This window comes from Odocoileus virginianus, chromosome 18 (assembly GCF_023699985.2).
Source record: "Odocoileus virginianus isolate 20LAN1187 ecotype Illinois chromosome 18, Ovbor_1.2, whole genome shotgun sequence".
Lineage (NCBI taxonomy): Eukaryota > Metazoa > Chordata > Mammalia > Artiodactyla > Cervidae > Odocoileus > Odocoileus virginianus.
This window is the reverse complement of record NC_069691.1, coordinates 45371334-45393358: the sequence shown is the minus strand read 5'-3', so window position 1 is coordinate 45393358 and position 22025 is coordinate 45371334. Positions and strand designations below refer to the sequence as shown.

Here is a 22025-nt window from a genome sequence, read left to right as displayed (position 1 = left end):
TCCTGAGCTCTCCCTAACTGCTGATAAAATTTTGTCATCTTCATTTGTCATTTAGGAGCTGGTGGGCCAGTCCCCCATCTCTTCAAAGATTCCTAGTCCCAGATACTTTTATTTTTCAGTTTACTGCCTGTGGCATTGACCGCTGCAACCTTCAGCTTGACCAACAGCAGAGGATCCCTGGCTTGGGGTTCTGGGGTCTTTCTGACTTGCTCCATAGACTCCTACTAAACTTTGAAATTAGACAGTCATCATTCCATAGTTCACTTTTGCCAAGCTAAAAGCAGCAGTATTATATATAGGATTCTAGAGCCATAGGGTCTTTTTTTTTTAACTTGCATCAGAATTTGTAGTTTATGACATGTTAGTGAAAGTTGCTTAGTTGTGTCCAACTCTTTGCGACCGTATGGACTATACAGTCATTGGAATTCTCCGGGCCAGAATACCAGAGCAGGTAGCCTTTCCCTTCTCCAGGAGATCTTCCCAGCCCAGGGATTGAACCCAGGTCTCCGACACTGCAGGCGGATTCTTTACTAGCTGAGCCACCAGGGAAGCCCAAGAATACTGGAGTCGATAGCCTGTCCCTTCTCCAGGGGATCTTCCCAACCCAGGAATGGAACTGGGGTCTCCTGCATTGCCAGCAGATTCTTTGCCATCTGAGCTACCAGGGTAGCCCATGACAGATTAGTAATACTTACTGTTTTAAGGGAAACCAGGGCATTGTACGATCAGGAGAAAATAGGAGAGTCTTTGAGTTAGGAGACAGAGACTTACTACACAGTCCAGCCTTGGCTGACTAGTGGCTGAGCCATACAGAACTAAAATTCTAGTCTTCGTGGAATTTACAATCTAGTGCAGCTACTTTAAATATCTTTGTATTCCCCCAAAGTCTGCACCACAGACTGTGCATAAAGTCTAGGACAGTATAGTAAGCAGCCAATAAATTATGATTGTTTTGATCCAATTCATGGTCTGTAGAACCCAAGTGTCTGTATTGGGCTTCCCAGGTAGCACATTGGTAAAGAATCTGCCTGCCAGTGCAAGAGATACAGGAGACACGCGTTTGATCCCTGGGCCAGGAAGATCCCCTGGAGGAGGAAATGGCAACCCACTCCAGTATTTTTGCCTGGGAAATCCCATGGACTGAGGAGCCTAGCCGGCAATAGTCCATGGGGTCGCAAAAAGTCAGACACATCTGAGCCCACACGTGCACAAAAACACAAAGAACCAAAGTATCTGTATGCAAGAAGTTTAAAAATAATATTTATGGGATACCATTGAGTGAAAGTAAATGTGTGTGTATATATATATATACACACACACACATAGTTTGGATGTTAAAATTTATTTCTCAGAAAATTGTTTATGTAGGCAGTCTTTGATATATATACAGGCAATACATATGGGTGTATATATGTATACCTATTTGTCCCCCAGCTGTCCTCACCAGATTTCTTATCATTATAGACTCTGTGGGCTGATTCTTACATCCTTAAAGAAAAATTTCAAATATACCTACCCAGTTTCTGTAGAGGTAGAAGGAAGGGAGGGAAGTTTCTGGCCTTTACTGTTGCTTCAATTCTCCTTCCCTTGTTTTCTTCTGTACCTGTCACTCTGCTACTCTGTCTTAACCTTCTGATTTGTTTAAAAATGGTTCTGGAGAGGAGGTGAGAAATAGGACCAGTAGACCTTCCTTCATTATGTGAGGATATAGTCTTGGAAGTGCAGTATGCAACATGGAGTTAAGTTGCGGTCCTTAGACATTTTATTCACACAGATTGCCATTGCCTTGGCAGTGAGTAGCTTTTGAGTCTAATCTCCTTTCTGTCCTAAGGAGCTGAAGCTGATTATGCCTTGGTGGCTTTATTAAATCAATTTACTTTACACATAAAGTCATTCAACCAGAAAATACCCACAGCCGAAGTGGTGTGCTGTCTCTGTCGTTTGCAAAGATGGCACAGACATCTTTGTCCCACTCTGTGGGGGACAGAGTAGCTCTGTGCCCCAGTCTCCTAACTAAAACTCTTTCTTGAGTTGCCCCATGCAGTTTCTGTGGGATAAGTTCCATGAGGGAGAGCTCAGAGACTGAGGAGATGTGTCTGAACCAGAGCAGCTAGCTTCTCACAGTGGCGCCTCCGCAGAGGGCGCGCTTCTCATGATGTATTCCTCCAACAACAATGCCCCGAGGCCTGTTCTGTCCTGGCTGCCACAGCTTGAAGGGGACAGAGATGAGTCCCACGGGATTTTTTTATCTCAGAGACATTCTAGTTTGGGGAGAAAAGGGCATCCTTTGAGGTGCCCACCATAGTAAAGAATAGTAACTGCTTGAAGAGGGATATTGACAAAGTGCCTTGGCAGTTCTTAGGAAGAAGTGCTTCCTTGCATCTGGGCAAATCAGGAGGGCTTAGCAGAAGAAGAGAATTGAGTCTTAAAAAGCAGGTAGGGGAACTTCCCTGGTGGTCCAGTGGCTAAGAATCTGTATTCCTAATGCCTGGGTCCCCAGTTCAATCCCTGGTCTAGCACACAGGGCTAGATCCTATGTGCTAAGACCCAGCACAGCCAAATGAATAAGTAAATATTAAAAAAAAGAAGAAGAAGAGGAAGCAATTGCCCCCCCCAAAAAATACTTCATAATTTTTTTAAAAAGGCAGGTAGAGCTTAAATTTATGTAAGAATCATTCCCTTCTATTAAAAGTTTTCATAAAATTTACTCAACATGAGTAGCATTATTCCTCACCTGCCAACCTGTCTTTTTCCCTATTCACATGACGTTAATAGTGGAGTAACTGGTAGACTGAGGGTTATGGTTAGGGTAGAGTACAAGAGTATAACCTCCTTTTATGACTCTGCCACTACATTTGGGGGGGTTCCTTATCCAGCACTAGTGGTCTAAAGTCACCTCGAGAAAAAATAAAGTTGTCTCCTCCATTGGACTTTTGAAGAGCTGCTTCCTGTTACCTGGCTCCACCTGGCAGGCAGCAGCGGCTGAAGTGTCCCGTTGTCATTTATCCTCATAGGTCTGCCTCTCAGAACTCTGTTGTGGTAAAATCAGCAGCCGTCCTGTCCTGCTGCTCCATGTCAGCGCTGGGGAATATCCCCACGCGAGAGACCAGAAACGTTAGAGGAGCGGCATCATTATTCTGTAGCACCACAGCCACTCTGCCTCTGACAGTGTCATTTTTCAGCCCCATCTTGCTGAGCTGTGTGCGGAGCACAGACACGTCTCACTCCCTCCCCTTTCTTCTCAGACCGAGCTGATAGATCTGTCTACAGTGGATGTGATCCTCATCTCTAACTATCACTGCATGATGGCCCTGCCCTACATCACGGAGCACACCGGGTTCACAGGCACAGTCTACGCCACGGAGCCCACCGTTCAGATCGGCAGGTGAGGGCATCTCTTCTGGAGCTGTGCGTGAGCGGCTGGAGAGCTCCCGCCTTCAGCAGCGACTGTTAACAGAGTGCTGTGCCCAGGGGCACCGTGGTTTGCTCCCGAGCAGCTGACCTGGAGGGGCAGAATGAAGAGACAACTCTGCAAATGAATCAAGTGTTCGTTGGAGTTGCCTAGAAATGGATGCTGGGAATAGTGGTCGTTCAGTCTTTCTTAGAAAAATGGAAAGAGAGGGACAACTGTTCTGTGCGGACAACACTCATTAGGGGAGGTATCATTCAGTAGGTGCCACCGAGATACAATGCAGAGGGCTTTGGAGGAGAAAGGAACACAGCATATTTAAGAAAAAAAAAGAAAATTTACTACTTTGCTTTCAAAGTTTCCCTCCCTTTTAGTGCAGACTATAAACAGAGACAGCTTGCAGGATTTCCCTGGTGGTCCCGTGGTTAAGACTCCAAGCTTAACACTGCAGAGGGCGCAGGTTCAATCCCTGATTGGGTAACTAAGATCCCATATGCCAGTAAAAGGAAAAAAGACAGAGAGAGATGGCTGGTAGAAAACAGGATGAGTGTGTAGATGAAGTTGTCTGTACTGTTGACGGAGTGAAACTCAAGACCCAATGAAATGAAAACCTCACAGTCTTTCTTTGACTCTGAGAATGCTATGAGCCAGATGCCAGCCCCTCCCAGGTCTATGTGGGACAGAAGGTTGTTTCAAGTAACCAGAGTATCATTTAGTGAGAAAAAAAAAATTATGTGAAGAAAATTACCCCAGAACAGAAAGAATTGTGTTGAAGCAAACAAACCGGTATGATATGAGGTAAAACTATCAAGACCTAAACTACAGGATCTAAGTGTGATATAGACTCTTAGTTCTAGGTTCCAGAGTCTGGCTGAAGTCCAGCAAGATAGCATTACCAGAAGTGAAGCAAAATCAGTCTGTGTTTTTTGTGTCAAATTTATTACCCTCAGTGTGTACAGAAAAATTGTAAAAGATCTGAGGGAAAGACAAAATAGAAAAGTAAAGGTGATGGGTCAGTATCAGGGAGAGGAGAAACCGAGAGCATTAGATTGTCTGAGAAAGCTAAATCCTGAGAATGGACACACGAGAATGTTCTCCTGAAAGCTATAGCCACAGCAGGCGTGAGCCTGAATCCCAGATCTTCAAATGCCAGAACAGGTGCTGCTCCCTTGAGGTGAAAGTCAATGATGGTATTAGGAATAAGTAAATAAATGGAAACAAAATGAAGTCTTCCAGCATTCAAATGCTAATACGTTTATGGCTTGCCATGCCTATATGTTTATTGGGAGAGGATTTAAGTCGATCCGGAACATCTGTACTGGATCATATAGGGGAGTCAGGACGTTAGAAGTCTCTTTCTAGCTTTCTGGTCATCCTGTAGCTATCCGGGGGCCTCTCGTGCGCTGTTCCATGGCTTCCTCAGAGCGTGAGATCTTTGACCCAGTTGAGCGAGGCCTCTCAGGTTCCCTCAGGTGGGGGTCTGTGGAAATCCAGCTTGCAGTCGCAGAGCCTGTCCTCTGGCAGGTCCTTGAGTTAGAGCTTCAGAGTTAGTTCTTAGAGTGTTCTTTTTTTTTTTTTTAAGAGTGTTCTTGCATGTGGAATTTTGTTAATTCCTGAAACATATATATGAAGAAAATTTGTTTCACCAGTTTAAAAAATGTCCATTTAATGGTGTCATTAAAAAACAATCCTGCCCCCACCTCTGCTACCAGCAAAATCAGATACTTCATGCTCACTTAGCTTTTTCTCCTGCTGTATTTTTAATTACTTAAATAAAGGCAGAGATCTTAAGAGTGAGAGATAGGTTTAAATATTTCAGACTTTCGAGATAAGCAACACTCCAGGCTTATTTTAAAGGTGAATTAAATCATTTACATTCCGAATTTTTAACATGGAAATACAAGACAGAGTCTTGAGTTTTTGTTCAGGTTTATATAAAATGGTGCCCAAATTTACATGAAACAGGAAGAAAGATGATTGGGGACGGGCAGGCAGACAAGCCATTTCTCTTGACTGTGTTAGAGTGCAGTGTTTTTCTGACTCTCTTTTTGAGTGTTCATCGCTTTCCTTGTTTCAATCCAGGCTCCTCATGGAAGAGTTGGTGAACTTCATTGAACGAGTGCCCAAGGCTCAGTCTGCCTCCTTGTGGAAGAACAAGGATATTCAGCGGTGAGCAGTGGGCGGTCTACTCCCCTTGACTGTTGTGGGGCCAGGGGAAGGGCTTAGCAAGCAGTCTCAAGTGTTTCCTTGTTTTCTGCTTAGTTTATGCTGTTAGAACTAAGATTCTCTTTTCCCTATGTTTGATTCAACCAACAGATTTTGAGAGGCAACCATGCCATATGCAAGGTAGTATGCTAGGTTTGGGTGTTTTTTAAACTTAGTAAACAGTTGGCTGTCTCTTTGAGGTGCAGAGGGGTTAATGGGAAGTCAGACAATGAAACACATACATTACAGTCTTGGGTGGCGTGTATTGTAACAGATGCTTGGTCACAAGGCTATAGGCACTCAGAAAATGAGGGTGTTTCTTTGCTTAGGGAACTGAGAAGGGACATTCCTTAGGAGATGACAATTAAGGTACATCTCAGAGAGAGAAAAGGACTTCTCCTGATAAAAAGGGTCATAAAGTGGGGTCCAGGCAAAGCATCGTAGGATACAGCAGTCCCCAACCTTTTTGGCACCAGGGACCCATTTTGTAGAAGACAGGTTTTCCATGGACTGGGGCAGGGGATGGTTTGGGGATGGTCCAAGTGTATTACATTTATTGTGCACTTTACTTCCATTGTTATGACATCAACTGCACTTCAGATCATTAGGCATTAGATCCCAGAGGTTGAGAACCCCTGAATATAGTATATTCAGGCAACATATTCAGTCCAGGGTGGATTAGAATTGGTTGAGCACAGAGGGGGAAAGGTGAAATGTCCCTAAACAGGGACACTGGAGCAAGATGATGAAGAATCTACCGTGTGAAGACTGATTTTTCCGTAATCGGGTGTGGGAAGTCCATCGGGGGAGGTTGACAAGGCAGGGACGTGATCACATGTCTGCTGAGAGGAAGCAACCCTGGAGGCGGCATGGAGGATGGATGGAATACAGAGACAGGAGCAGGAAGCCCAGTGGCAGAAACCCAGGCAAGAGAACAGAAGCCTGAACTAAGAAGGCTGTAGCAGGAGAATGAACAGGTGAAGGGAGTGGAAATGCAGTTGAGAAGGCAGAGAGGCAGCTTGGTTCTTCTCCTGCGCTCGCCTCTGATGGACAATAGAGGACACCAGTCAGTCTTAACACATTGCAGCTGGTCACCCCTGCCAGCTGCTGCGCTCAGCCTCCAGCACCCCAGCCCCAGCCCTCCAGGCCTGGCGTTCAGAGTCAGAACTCGTCTGTAATTTCTTAGGTGTGTTCCTTATACTCCTACCCGTTCCACTCTCTTCCTGCTACCTCGTCACTGAGTTCTTTCCCTCTAGGTCCATGATTTGTGAGCCATCTATTACCTAAACTTTAGAATGTCTTGGGTTTTGTGACATTCTTTCTACAAGGATACATGTAGAATATGAATAGGCTTCCCTGGTAGCTCAGACCATAAAGAGTCTGCCTGCCATGCAGAGGACCCAGGTTCGATCCCTGGGTCAGGAAGATCCCCTGGAGGAGGAAATGACAACCCACTCTAATATTCTTGCCTGGGAAATCCCATGGACAGAGGAACCTGGCAGACTACAGTCCATGGGGTCGCACAGAGTCAGACACAACTGGTCAACTGATACACACTATGAACATGTAGCTAGGAGAATATGCTTTGTTTGGTTTCTGCTTATATTTTTTTTAAATGTGGACCATATTTAAAGTCTTTGTTGAATTTGTTACAATATTGCTTCTGTTTTACCTTTTGGTTTTTGGCCCACGCAGCACCTGGGATCTTAGCTTCCCAACCAGGAATCAAACTTGCACCCTCTGCATAGGAAGAGGCGGGGGGTCATAACTGCTGGACTACCAGGGAAGTCCCTGCTTTGTTTTTATACTGTGACCGTCTCAGAGTTTGAGAATATGAGTCTCCTCTATGCATTCCTTTATCACGTGTGTTACTTACCTTCTTTAACTTACGTAGCACTTGTTATGTGCCTGACCCTCTAATCAGTGTTTTCTTTAATTCACTTAGTTCTTCAACATGATCGTTTTGCAGAAGAGAAAACAGACACAGCAAGGTTAAATAACTTGTTCGGGTCACCCAGCTAGTGGATGGTAGGATTTGGATTCAAACCCAGGCAGCTGGGCTTGTCTGGATCCCAACACCGAGCCGCTAACCCCTGTGCTGGGCGGCCCCTCAGCCGTTACAGGCCTCTCCTGCAGAGTGTGTGAGCCCCTCATGTGATGGAAGGGGAACACATAACAGTGCGCATCTTCTGTGTTTTATGGGTCTCCTTTGTGTCCGTGTTTCCGTGCCTGGGGACATGGTATCTGTCTGACTTGTCATTAGGGAACATTTGGTGGACGCATGCGTTTGAGTCTTTCAGCACACGTGGCTGCCTTCCTTGATCTGCCAGCTTAGTACAGGTTCCCTCCCGTCCCGAGTGTGTTTCTATTCTCAGCTTCCTTCCTCCTGCCTATCACATACCTCCTCCTCCCCTTTTTTTCCCCCTCCTGTCTGCCCACTGGCCCACACTTGTCCCAGTTACTCTTTTCATCCCGCTCCTTAGAAACCTGAGGAGTTTGTTTTCACTCGCTGTAGAACATGTACACCTTGGCTCCCCTCACTTCCTCCTTTTATATTTATACCCTTAAATATTCTGCCATGAAGAATTTTGGCACACCATTGATGATGTTCAAAGGTCACTGTTTCCTGATTCCCAAACCCTGGGCCAAGCCTTGAGACATCCAAGTCTGTCCTTTGCCTTTTTGTCTGTGACCTTGGACAGAATCCTTGGCAGTGGTCTTTGCTTCCCACTCTTTGTAAAATACAAGATTTTTTTCGGGCTCACCGAAAAAAATGCCATCGTATTTTAGGGGAAAAGGTGAATTGAGCTTGAAGGAGCAGAGGGCTAGGAGGAGGTCTGAAAGTCATCTCCTACGGTGCTTTAGGACATCTCTTCTTTTAAAAAGGTGCTGGTTGAAATAAAACCTCACATCTGTTATCTCGCCACCTGGTGGGCAAAAACCAGAAACTGTTGAGAGGTAGCTTGGTAGAGAAGAAAGAATAACGTGGACCAATCGGAGACTGTATTTCATTACTTCGTGTATCCTGAGCATGTTTCTGATCCCCGTCAAGCATTTTATTTTGGTTTTTGAGTGTGAGATGAGCCCTAGTTACTGGTAGGGAAAGAGAAGAATCTGATTATTGGAAAGATTACACCGAGGTGACAGACAAATCAAGCAAGCCATGTCCTCTTTTTTTTCTCTTGAAGAAATTCAGCATAAATATTAGAACTGGTAGAAAAATGTAAGGAGCTATTTCGTAATTGACATCAGATAAAAGAGTTCTCTCAAAATAGTCACCCAGGATTTCATCTCGGACCAGAATACTAAAAGCGTTTCATGTGAATATTTATGCTGAAGGATTTACACCCCTTGAAAACTTCCCCGTGTCATAAACCAGGTGATATCATATGTCCAAAGACACTGTAACAGATTCTATCGCGAAGCAGTGACCAAATGATACAGCTGTATCTTTTCTTTATCTCAATTTATTTTTTAATTCCTGCATCCCCCTTGTTCCATTCCTATAAAATAGGAGTCACAAACTCAGATATCTCTAGGGATGAAGAAGAGGTAGGTAAGTTCAGGAGTGGGGTTGGCTGCCCAGAACCATGGCCCAGCGACCACACCTCTTTAAGGGGCAGCTGACGTACAACTTCAGCACATTTTCAGCCATATGGGAACGCGAGCCCATCACTGCCAAAACCTGTTCCTTTTTTTTTTTTTTTTTTTTAATGAAAAGCTCAGGATCTGGATGTTTCACATGTGATTTTTTTTTTCCTACCTTTTAAAAAATTGGCTCTCACATTAAAATAAAATTCTAGATGAAAACCTCAAGTGGAACACTTCCGTGAGTTGGATTCAAGCCCCTAAGTTTTGACCTAAACCTTATACAAGCTGTCTCAGGTTAAGTGTTTAAAATTAATGCATCTTAGTAGCTGAAGTTACTCATAAGACTATCAACCAAAAAAACAATAAATGAAAATCTTTCAGACTCATTGGTTTCTGATAAATTCCCTTAAATCACAGGAAGTTAGTTTGAATTAGCATTTGATTTAGTATTAGTGTGTTTGACCAACCTGCCATCCCCCCAAAAAAAACCATTATGCTTGCTTTTTGGCAGCTGTCAGACTCCCCAAGTCAGTTGACACTGCTCCCTGAGATTTATTTAGAAGTTAGCTATCCTCCTTCCTCATTTTGACATTGCAGCTTACACTTCTTGAAAGAGAGATTTTTGAAGGGTAGGGAAAGGAGAATCCCCTACCATAAAATTTTTGAGCCTCTGACATTCCCATATACACTTCAGAATTTAGGTTTTTAACGGGAAAATTTAAAGCAAAATATTACACTGAAGAAACTAGCCCATCCTCTAATATTTTTTATGTGAGTGTAGCGTTTTTTGTACAAGACTAGAAATCTACAATTATAACTAAGAGACTAAATCGTTACAGGGTATTGTCACAATCCTCTGACAAGTGTTAAGGAATTATGCATCAATATATTCCTGGCTGAAATGTTATGGCAATTTTCAGTACTCAGAGCTTAAAATGTGGGTTTATACCTTATAGAAGACATAATTTTTTTTTTTTTTAAGCATACTGTACTTGAAGTTCCTCTGTTCTGACACTCCTTGGGTATTTATAGATGAATTTATCAGGTCTCACTATGTAGTAGGAAGAAAATTAAAGCTCTGGGCTTAGAGGTCAAATAGACTGGTGTTTGAATTTCAGATCTGCTTTTTAGCTGCAGAAGTTTCTCTCTTCTAGGTTGTTTCCTTGTGTATGTTATAGGAATAGTATTAGCAGCGTCACAAGGTTGTTGTGAGGACTAAATGAATAATACAAGTAAAGTCCTTAAAACAGTGCCAGGCACATAGCAGGTGCTTAGCAAACACCCTCATCCTTTCTCCCTTTAATGATACACGTGGCTCACATCACCCCCCTTTCAGTAACCATCACACATCTGCTTCCTCAGCCTTACTTATCTTTCAGCACTACCTCTCCTAGTAAGAGCAACGTATTTAGTATAGCAGAAGGGAAGTTATTTTCCTAATCCCCCTGTTAATGATTGTTAGCAGTATCATTCAGATTCTGGGACTCAGTCTTCTTTTCTGTAATACAGGAGAATTGAATTGAACACAGTTAGCTTATGTTAGAGTTTTTAAAGATGTCTTTAAGCAGGTTCTCAGAGAGTGGTTGGAGAAGGCAGTGGCACCCCACTCCAGTGCTCTTGCCTGGAAAATCCCATGGATGGAGGAGCCTGGTGGGCTACAGTCCATGGGGTCGCTAAGAGTCGGACACAACTGAGCGACTTCGCTTTCATGCATTGGAGAAGGAAAGGCAACCCACTCTGGTGTTCTTGCCTGGAGAATCCCAAGGATGGGGGAGCCTGGTGGGCTGCCGTCTTTGGGGTCCCACACGACTGAAGTGACTTAGCAGCAGTAGCAGCAGCAGAGAGTGGTGGTACTTGATGGCATCATCACAACTTTGCAGTTCCAGAAACTTAGTCATTTCATTTCACTTAGAGTCAGTCGAGGGGCAGGTTCGACCTAACTAAACTCCCAGAATACTGACAGACAGACAAAAACTCCACTTAATTACTTTATCCTGAGAACTGGGGACCTTCATCTGCCTAGGACTCTGTTTTGGACAGCAAGTCCACTTAAAGAGATCAAATTATAAATAAGAGGGTTTTGATAAGCAGAAAATGAAAGCAGAGATGGTTTAGGCCTTCTCAAGAATTATTTATGTCATGCTTTGGTAGCCTAAACAATTGCCTTTGTGCTTTTAAGAGAGAACTTGATCTGAAACAAAAATCAAGGTTTATAATCTGATTTCAGTTTAGTATTAAGAAATGCTTGATTTTCAGGTTTTGCTTTTTGTAAATCCCATGAGACTCAGTAATCAAGAATCCGCCTGCCAGTGCCAGAAACTCAGGTTTGATCCCTGGGTCAGGAAGATCCCCAGGAGAAGGAAATGGCTAATTCTTGCCTGGGAAATCCCATGAACCGAGAAACCTGGTGGGCTACAGTCCATAGGGTCACAAAGAGTTGGACATGACTGAGCAACTAAACAACAAAAGCAATAAAGAGCATCAGTCCGCTGACACATCTCCATCCTCCCGCTACCTCCGTGTGTATTAAGCACACTTCACTATAATGAAAGGAAAGAAATTTTTTCTGCTTCTTTTCTTCTTTGTATTCTGCTCTTATATTTATTTTGTTCATTCAGTCATTCATTCATCAAAAAAAAGCCCAACCAGTGTTTTATTTATAAGCTTCTGAGTCGTCCCTGTGGACCTAAAAGTCTTGCTCTTTTATGAAAACACGTGATCTTGTGCTGGTAGGATGGAAGAAGAGACAGCAGAGTTCTGGCATGATGTCAAGCCCTGGGAAAAAATGTTTATTAAGCACTCAAGTGTGATAAGAACAAAACAAAACAATGAAATCTTTTAGAAAGTACTTATTAAACATTTAGACTCTGGGAACTTGACTTTGATAAATTAGAAAGCCAGCGAAAACAGAACTAGTTCCCACTGGGTTTCCTTATCCGACTTATCCTTAATCAGCCAATAATCCTAATGGCTTTGAATGGCTCTGTAAAGGCCTCTCTATAAGTATGGCCTCAAGCATAAGTTTTAGGGAAAGCTGAGTTAGATGAGATGTTAGGAGATAGAAGGAGAAAGGGACCATGTATCTTGAAAGAGTAAAGTTGGTGTTAGCGAAGGGAATTTGGGGGTAGAAATAGGAAACTCAGAGGACTTCAGTCTTGTTTGTTGATTAACTCCCAAGGGCCTGGCATTATGATAAGTTTGTAGGGAAATGCCCCCAAAAGTTTAAGGCATAGTACCTGTATCCAAGGAGCTTGTTGAGCAAAGATTACGTACTAAGTGGCGAGACTCAGGCCAGGCTTAGCAGGTTAAGCAGGGTTTGAGTGAGGAAAGAGGTCATTCTAAGATAAGAGAACATTATGGGCAAAAACGTGGCCACATGGCGTGATTGAGAGGGGACTGATTGGGTTCCACTTAGGCAGTGCACACCAAGGAGAGAGAAGCATCGCAAGCTAACCATGTACGAAAGAATATTCAAAAACTGTTCTTCTGGAAAAGCCAGCAGTACATTTAACTGATTTCCTGGTTGAAGTCTTCTGTCTAGCGGATAGAAAATTTATCAAAATTGTTTGTGAAAACATAGTCACCAAACCTATGTGATAAAGGAAACCTCTAGATGTTTCCAGTAGAGAAATGACAAATAATTAGTTTAGATCTGAAAGTAGTGTAGTCTATATATAAGGTACCAGAATAAGATACCCAAAGAATTTAAGCATAAGAGTAAGGGGGAGGAATTCATAGGCACTGAATAATCATAGATATATAATGTTAATAATATAGTATACATATACGTGTGTGTGTGGTTACTCATTTGCTGTGGTCTTCAACAGTTTTTGAAGGAAACATTTTACCGCCCATTTAGATTTATGAAGGGAAGAAAAGGAGTTAGGTGAATTATTCAATGTTGCAACTAAAGCAGAAATCAAATTTAAATTGGATATGATGACCATGCTGCAAATGTTCTGTACAGTTAGAGTTTGTAAAAATGTCATTGACCAGACCTGAGAAAAGCCCAAACTTAGTTGGAAACAGTGCCTCTGTACCAGAGCGTGGCCCAAGACACTTCCTAGTTTGTTAGTGACTGGGTCTCCCATCAGGCCACCCTTCTCTCAGGCTCCACCAGGAGGATCCCCCTCTTGGCTCGCTCACGTAGAGGTTGGGAGGGTTCAGTTCCTCGGGGATGTTGGACTGAAGCCTCCCTCAGATCCTTGCCACATGGGCCTCTCCTCCGAGCATCTCACAGCATGGCAGCTGGCTACATCAGAGCGAACAGGAGGCCAAAGGAGAGGCTGTGGACAAGAAGGAAGTCACAGTCCTTTGTAACCTAATCTTGCAACTGACCACTTGTCACCTTTGTCATATTCTCTTCACTTCGCTAGCCGGTAGGTCCAGCCTACATCTGGTGGAGGGAGCTCACACAAGGGGGCGAGTATGGGAGGTGGGGAGCCTAGGAGGCTGTGTCAGAAGCGGCCTGTCACTCATCCTCAGCTGAGCGCATCAGACTTGAGACCAGAGTTGTGGGGACCTGCCTGACCTTCCTCTTCTGGCTCACCGATCAGTTTCTCCCAGATGCTTTTACCACCTCACATGCTTTCTAAGGGCTCACCTCTTCCCAGACTTACCAGTGAGCTTCAGATAACACAGACACATGGATCAATGGAACCAAATAGACAGCCCAGAAGTAAACCAATGTACCTAAAGTCAGTTAAAGAATGTGCATCTGATCTAGCTGGTGTGTGACTTGTTAGCACAGTCTCGAGCAGAGGTGTCTCTATGGTAGGGCCTTGGCAGAGCTGAGAGCAATTAAAACAGATCCAACTGAGATGAAAGATGTGGCTGGGCATCATTATTTATCACTGTAGCCACTCACATAATAACCTTCCAGCTCTGGTGGCAAGTTAAGAAACTCCTGCTCATACCCAGCCCAAAGCTAGAGGTCTTTATTCTTAAAGAAGGGCAGTCCTGGGAAGCCCAAGCCGTAGGGCCTCCTGATCTGGAGGAATTTAAAGGAGGAACTAAAGCAGGGCTTCTCAGGTGGCTCAGTGGGGAGAGGGGGAAAAAAAAACCCTCACCTGCCAATGCAGGAGACATAGGTTCAATCCCTGGATCAGGGAAGATCCCCTGAAGGAAAAAATGGCAACCCACTCCAGTGTTCTTCCCCAGAAAAGTCTGTGGACAGAGGAGCCTGGCGAGCTGTAGTCCATGGGGTCGCAAAGAGTTGGACACGACTGAGCACACATTCACACTCAAAGCAGGGCAGTAACTTGGGTTCTTCCTTGAGACGCTCTAGAGCAGTGCCTGGGCCACTGAAGTTCAGGGTCATTGCAGCTCATCTAAAGAAATTACCCTCGGTTAAAGTCCACTACAGTATTGTTGGAAAATGCTTGTTCTGGGGTAGCGATGGCTGTGTATGGTGGGAAAGGTTGGAGAGAGTCCTCACCCAGCCTCTGTTCTATGGCAGACACTGTGTGAGTTCTGTCCTTCACTGCTCACAGGACAGCTCTAAAAGGGAGGTGATATTCTCCTTTTTCACAAATGAGACTGAGGCTCACAGGTGAAGAAGCAGTGCTGAGTTTTACATCCAGACAAGTCTAAATTGTCTGCTCTTCCCCTGGTGTGCCTCTGAGAGAAACCTCTCCTTCCTCAGTGGGTAAAAGATAGTAGCAGGGCTGCAGAAGGAGACAGAAGTGTCGGTGGTGGCCCCCTGCCATGAACCTGCTCCAGAGAGGGCTTCTGTGCCCCTTCCTGGGCTCTGAGACTCCGCCAGCCATCTTCTCAGCACACGGGATGTGCACCTGGCCAAGACAGGTGTCACAAGACCTGAGAAAAGGTGACAGGTTGCCTAGACTTTAAAGCAGGAGTAAGGCGTCCCCAATGGCTCAGTGGTAAAGAATCCACCTGCAGTGCAGGAAATGCAAGAAACGCGAGTTCAATCCCTGGGTTGGGAAGACCCTTTGGAGGAGGGCATGGCGATCCACTCCAGTATTGCCTGGGAAATGCCATGAGCAGAGGAGCCTGGTGGGCTACAGTCCATGGGGTCCCAGAGAGTCAGACACAGCTGAGCATGCATGCACGTTGTCCACACAAAATATGAAGATGTGGACAGTGGGATGTTCCGGCTTTGAAGGGAGCCTGGCACTTAGAGAGCTCCTTATATAGTTCAGGGTGTAGAATGTAGGCTGAGGCAGGACCGTGATAAAGAAGAGCCTTATAAGTCATGCTGAGAGCCTTGAATTTTATCCTGAGTGTAATGGTGAACCATTAAATTGGAGGAGGACAGAGAGAGAGAGAGAGAGAGAGAGTGTGTGTGTGTAGAGATTTGCATTTTCAATGTATCATTTAACCCCTTCTGGGAGGGAAGACACGAATGCAGGCAAGAATGACTTATGATGGGTTTTCCATGTCTCCTTTTTTGCCTTGTACTGTTGTAAAGATTTTTTCAGACTAAGTTCCTGTGAGCCAAGGCCTTTATGTTATACCTATTTGATTCCTTACAGGACTAGAGTACTATGGCCATAATCAGGGCTAAGTAAATATTTATTGACTCAATATTGTCAAACCTAAATCAGTTCACTCTATAGAGGACAGGTACATGAAATAAGAAAATCTTCACCTGTTTATGCAGAACGTAACAGGAAGGATTGTTGTTTTGTTGCTGCAGAAACAAAGGTGAAGAGAGTTGGACCTACGTGACCCATGTGCTGTTTTTACTGAATCTCTGTTCCATGTTTACATTATTATGACCATGGAAATGCAATTCACTGGCCATGTAACATTGTTAGGAATTTTTTTCTTGCACAACTTTCTGTTTTCCCTTGAGTTAGTAATTATCTTGTTTGTTTATTTGCTTAGTTTTCTGTGTGCATATGTGCTCAATCGTTCAGTCATGTCCAACTATTTATGACCCCTTGTCTATAGCCTTCCAGCCTCCTCTGTCCATGGGATTTCCCAGGCAAGAATTCCAGAGTAGGTTGCTATTTCCTTTTCCAGGGGATCTTCCCGACCCAGGGATCAAACCCACATCTCCTGCATTGACAGGTGGATTCTTAAGCCCCGGGCCACCTGGAAAACCCTTACTTATTATATCACTAACTGATCTCTAACCTTTCCCCCATTTGTCTGAGTCTCTCCTCTGTGTTCAGACTTGATGAATAGTCTGACAGTTTTATCTTGATGTTCTAGAAGTCCCCTCCCTGAGTCTTCACTCTTACCCTGTCTGGTGTCAGATGCTCTTGGGACTGCTCCACAGCATTCAGTCTGGGACTTTCTCCACCTTGATTCTATAGATTTCTTCACCCTTTTCTTCTGGTAGAAGCTCTATTTCCTGGGTCTTTCTTTTTCTGGTTTACACCTTCACTTTGCCTGGCACCTCCTCCACCAGCTCCCTGAAAAAGAGTGCATGAGAAGTAAATTTTCTATGACCCTGCACATCTAAAATGTCAGCATTCTACCCTCACACTCCGATAGAAATGCAAACTAGAGGTAGTTTGCTCATAGAATTTTTAAAGTATTGCGCTATTTTCTTCTGTCTCCCAGAAATGCTGTTGAAAAGTCCAGTGTTATTAAGGCTTGATCTCCCGTATGTATGCTGTTTATTCCCCTGTGGAGATTTTTAGAAAATTCTCCTTGTCCTTAAAGTTAATGATGTTGTGTCTTACCTAAAGATAGTTTACATTCATGGACTGAGCTTAGTGTGTCCTTTCAGTCTAGAAAAGTGTCGACAGCTATGTGAAGTATCTGTTTTGTGTCCGAATCTGGCCTGCCACTGTTTTTGTAAATAAAGTTTTATTGGCACACAGACACACTCATATCATTGTGGTGTTATATGGCCAAGTTGAATAACTTGACAGAGACTATAGGTGGCCTCCAGAGTTTAAAGCATCTGTGGCCCTGTATCTAAAATGTTTGCTGACCCTCAATCTAGAAAACGGAGAATTTCAATTCTGGTTTAAAAAACAAAATTTCCCCCCCTTTTAAAATTCCTTTTTTCAATTTTTGTGTATTTTTTGGAACTCGTGTTATTTGGATGTTGAACCTCCTGGACTGACACTAAAATACTTCTCTCTCCTCTTTGCCATCACTGTTTTGTTATTCTGTCTGGGAATTTCTTTTATCTCTCAGCCTTCCTATGAATTTTTTTGTTTCTGCTACTTGTTTCTTGTTTTGACATAAATTTTTCTGTATTTTTAAATTAACCTTTTTGTATTGTAATATAAAACAAAAAAACCCACAAAGCTTGACATATAGTTAACAAATTATTATCAAGCAGCTACCCGTATACACCACCTAGGTTAAGAGATAGAAAATGTCTGGTAACTCAAAAGCCGTGTCTCCGTGCTCCAGTCTAATCACAGCGCACACTGAGACATACATAGAGCGTGGATTTCAGCCCGTCACCACATCACCCCTCTTGCAGCTCAGACTGTCCCATCTTCGGACAGTGGAAGCACATATTCAGTTTATCCACCATGTCCTTTTGTTACATCCTTTGTAGTTTTTGATAGTTTGCTTGTTATCTAATGTAGCAGGATGTCGAAGACTCCTCTTTCATGTTCCTAAATCAGGAATCACCCATTTCCTCCAAGAAACTCTGGATTCTTTTAGTGGGAAATGAGATTTTGAGCTCCCGTTCTGGTTGCTACTCACTGTTACTGGATTGGTCAGTTGTTTCTAGGCCTTTTTGGAGGACAAAGAATATATATTTTTCTTCCACTGCTTTTATACTTTTACTGTGTCTATCTTGTAAGAACATGTAGCCGTTACATACTGTCCTCTTTCCCTTCTAACTTCATTTGGCCTTTCTCCTCAAGGAACTATACATTTAATACTATCAACCCATATATTGATGTTTCTACTGTAGTCAGTTTGGGTTGTGTGAAACTCGTTATTCAGATGCTATCTCAGGATGGAATCATGAGAACTGTATTCCCTGTGTTCTTGCTGGTTAATAATTGTCTGTGTTCTGTGACCTTGACAGTCAGTTTTGCTAAATATGTGATCCTTGGCTTGCATTTTCTTTCTTTGAGTCTCTTAAATATGTTTCTCTACTTTATTCTAGAAAAAAACATTGAAAACTGACGTAACCTTTTTTTGTTTTCCTTGTAAATAACTTGCCCTTTTTGCTTCCGTGCCCAAAGATTTTTCTCTGTAATCTAAATATTTTCTCAGAATATATCTGGTGTTAGTTATTCTGGGTGAGTATATTCGAGTATGCATTGTGTTCTTTCAGTGTATAGTTTCTTTTTATTTCTAATTACGGTTCTTACTATTCTGTTCCCTTGCTTGGATTTCTGTGAGGGACTCCTGTTATCTGTATGTTATATGTATCTTTCCTCTCTTGGCATATCTGTTTATCCCTCTTGTGTGTCTTTCAGTTTAGTCTTCATTCCTGAATTCTTACTAAATTTCTAATTCTTTATGTAGTTCTGTTCCTTTATTTTTAAGCTTTTCTGATTTCTTGATTTATATGGGTCTTTTGTGTCTTGAATAACTTTTTAATGTTTTTACCTTATTTTGAAATCTTGTTTTGTTGGCATGCTTTCATTGTATAATACCATATTTTCATTTATAAGCATTCTTTTCATTTTCTTAATGACTCTTCCCCCTTTTAGTAGAAGTCTCTTCTCATTTCTTAGGTACACTCTTATTTATCTGAGAATAATGATTGATATTTTCTACCTACCTAATTTATTTCCTCTCCTTCCTCCATTTGTTTTGGCCTTTATCATTTTATAGGCTTTATTCAAATACATGGTGATCCTTGGTTATTGGTTCATATTTAAGAATTAGACAGTTAAAAAAGCTACTTGGAAAGCCTATGTGCCAGGTCTTATTGAATTCTAGACTTTACCATAACATAGTCTGATTGGATAATTTCACTGTAAAACCCCATTGTCAGTCAGTATCTTTTCATTGAGGTTTATTTTGGGGTTTTTTTGTTTTTTTTGGTGCTGGTCTTGTTTTTCAGAGAAGGTTCTTCTAGTCTCCAACCCTGCAGGGCACAAGATTAACTGATAGTGTTCTGCTCTGAGCATAAGAAAATCGTCCCTCTCAGTATATAAACTTTTGCTTAAGGAGGTTGCTTCCAGGTGTTGCTGGTTTCCCCTGGTCCAGACTCTCATTTTTATTCTCTCTGGAGTCGCTGGTGACATGCCTGGGAGGGGAAGGGGCAATTGCTGAGCTACATGGATTCAGTTCAGTTCAGTCGCTCAGTCGTGTCCAACTCTGCAACCCCATGAATCGCAGCACGCCAGGCCTCCTTGTCCATCACCAACTCCCAGAATTTACTCAAACTCATCCATCAAGTCAGTGATGCCATCCAGCCATCTCATCCTCTGTTGTCCCCTTCTCCTCCTGCCCCCAATCCCTCCCAGCATCAGGGTCTTTTCCAGTGAGTCAACTCTTCGCATGAGGTAGCCAAAGTATTGGAGTTTCAGCTTCAGCATCAGTCATTTCAGTGAACACCCAGGACTGATCTCCTTTAGGATGGACTGGTTGGGTCTCCTTGCAGTCCAAGGGACTCTCAAGAGTTTTCTCCAACACCACAGTTCAAAAGCATCAATTTTTCGGTGCTCAGCTTTCTTCACAGTCCAACTCTCACATCCATACATGACCACTGGAAAAACCAAAGCCTTGACTAGACGGACCTTTGTTGGCAAAGTAATGTCTCTGCTTTTTAGCATGCTATCTAGGTTGGTCATAACTTCCCTTCTAAGGAGTAAGCGTTTTTTAATTTCATGGCTGCAGTCACCATCTGCAGTGATTTTGGAGCCCCAAAAAATAAAGTCTGACACTGTTTCCACTGTTTCCCCATCTATCTGCCATGAAGTGATGGCACCGGATGCCGTGATCTTAGTTTTATGAATGTTGAGCCTTAAGCCAACTTTTTCACTCTCCTCTTTCACTTTCATCAAGAGGCTTTTTAGTTCCTCTTCACTTTCTTCCGTAAGGGTGGTGTCATCTGCATATCTAAGGTTATTGGTATTTCTCCCAGCAATCTTGATTCCAGCTTGTGCTTCTTCCAGCCCAGCATTTCTCATGATGTACTCTGCATATAAGTTAAATAAGCAGGGTGACAATATACAGCCTTGACGTACTCCTTTTCCTATTTGGGACCAGTCTGTTGGTCCATGTCCAGTTCTAACTGTTGCTTCCTGACCTGCATATAGGTTTCTCAAGAGGCAGGTCAGGTGGTCTGGTATGCCCATCTCTTTCAGAATTTTCCACAGTTTATTGTGATCTACACAGTCAAAGGCTTTGGCATAGTCAGTAAAGCAGAAATATTAGGTGAGGAGAATTCGTAGGTTCTATTTCTTAATCAGTTTTTTCTAAGAATTTTCTTGTTTTTAGGCTCACCTTTAACCTCACTTCAGGACATACCTGTTGTTTCCCATTGCTGAGCTTTTTGTGAGTTCTGCAGTATAAATTAAGTGACTTGAACTTTGCTGGGTCTACGATGTCAGTCATTCTTTGTCTTTCTACTTTCTAAAATGCTGTTGCTATGAGTTCTCCTCTCATCGCTTTGTCTTAAGGGCCAGTTGTGAGTTTGTGTGAGTCTTTACTATTGTTAGGCGTCAATTCAGGAGACAGAGCAGAGCTAATGCACAGCTTCCGTTCTCTGGAAGTCCCCTCACCTGTATTGTCCCCTCACCTGTATTGTACTGAGAATCTCAGGGAAGTCGTTCTTAAGGTCTATTCTTATGAGCAAATAATATTGAATGAAATGTCTTTCTAATGACACATTTTTGTTTGTTTTAATGATTGCTCCTGATGCTGGTCTGAAAAATTGCAAAATGTGTTTTATTTTCCTCTTTCTGCCAAGCCTCAGATGTGTTTAACCTGGTTCTTTTCTATAACTTTGCAGGTCCACAAGTAACGTTTATTTCATTTATCTTTTTTGAACAGGGAAGAGAATGTGAGAGGTCATACAGAAATGCTCTATATTAAGAGATATACAATAAGCCCTTAGGATAACCACTAAGGAAATAACTTTTAAAAAAGTGAAAAATCATGAAGGGATTTAAGAGGCTACATCTGAAAATATTCACTTACTATTTTTAAAAATCAGTGGAGGAATAGAACAAAATAAGAAGTGACATATTAAAAAACAAAAATTGGTAAATGTAAGCCAACTATTATATTAATATATCAGTAGTAACATTAAGTGTGAATGGCTTAAATAATTCAGATGACCAAGATTATCACATGGGTTTAAAAACACAGAAGAGATCTAGCTATATGCTGGATAAGTGAAATCAAGAGTAGAAAACAATGGAGAGAAATCAATGAATCCAAAAGTTAGATCTTTGAAAGGATCAACAAAACTACCAGACCTTAGCTAGACTGACCAAGCAAAAAGGAGTTCAGCTCAGTTTAGTCGCTCAGCCGTGTCCGACTGTTTGCCACCCCATGGAGAGAATACTGCAATTACTAGAATCAGAAATGAAAGAGGGGAGAGTACTGCCAACCTTACAGAAACAAAAATAATTATAAAGGAATGTTTATCCTGTGAACATCCGGATATGCCAATAGGTTGGACAACTTAGACAAAATGGGCAGGTTATTTGAACAGTATTCTCTGTACATAAGAACTGACCTGATGATCTATTTCCAGGCTCCTGCCTTCTCCTCTCAAGGATGCAGTAGAAGTCTCGACCTGGAGAAGATGCTACACAATGCAGGAGGTGAACTCTGCCCTTAGTAAGATCCAGCTGGTGGGATATTCTCAGAAAATTGTGAGTGTTAATACGATTTTAACTGATTGATGAATGCTCTTGATTCTTTGGAAGGATTCTATAGTTCCCTTTTTTAAGCCATTCAGTCA

The 22025-nt window shown here is 42.7% G+C and overlaps 1 protein-coding gene across 2 annotated transcripts in view; it reads left to right on the top strand.

The window, feature by feature from the left end:
- INTS9 (integrator complex subunit 9) overlaps positions 1-22025 on the top strand; it is a 120428-nt gene that overhangs the window by 52611 nt on the left and 45792 nt on the right. For both annotated transcript variants that reach the window (XM_020893105.2, XM_020893106.2), the window contains 3 exons: positions 3246-3385; positions 5492-5578; positions 21816-21936. In XM_020893105.2, the coding sequence (XP_020748764.2) occupies positions 3246-3385; positions 5492-5578; positions 21816-21936 (348 nt within the window). The remainder of the gene's footprint in view (positions 1-3245; positions 3386-5491; positions 5579-21815; positions 21937-22025) is intronic.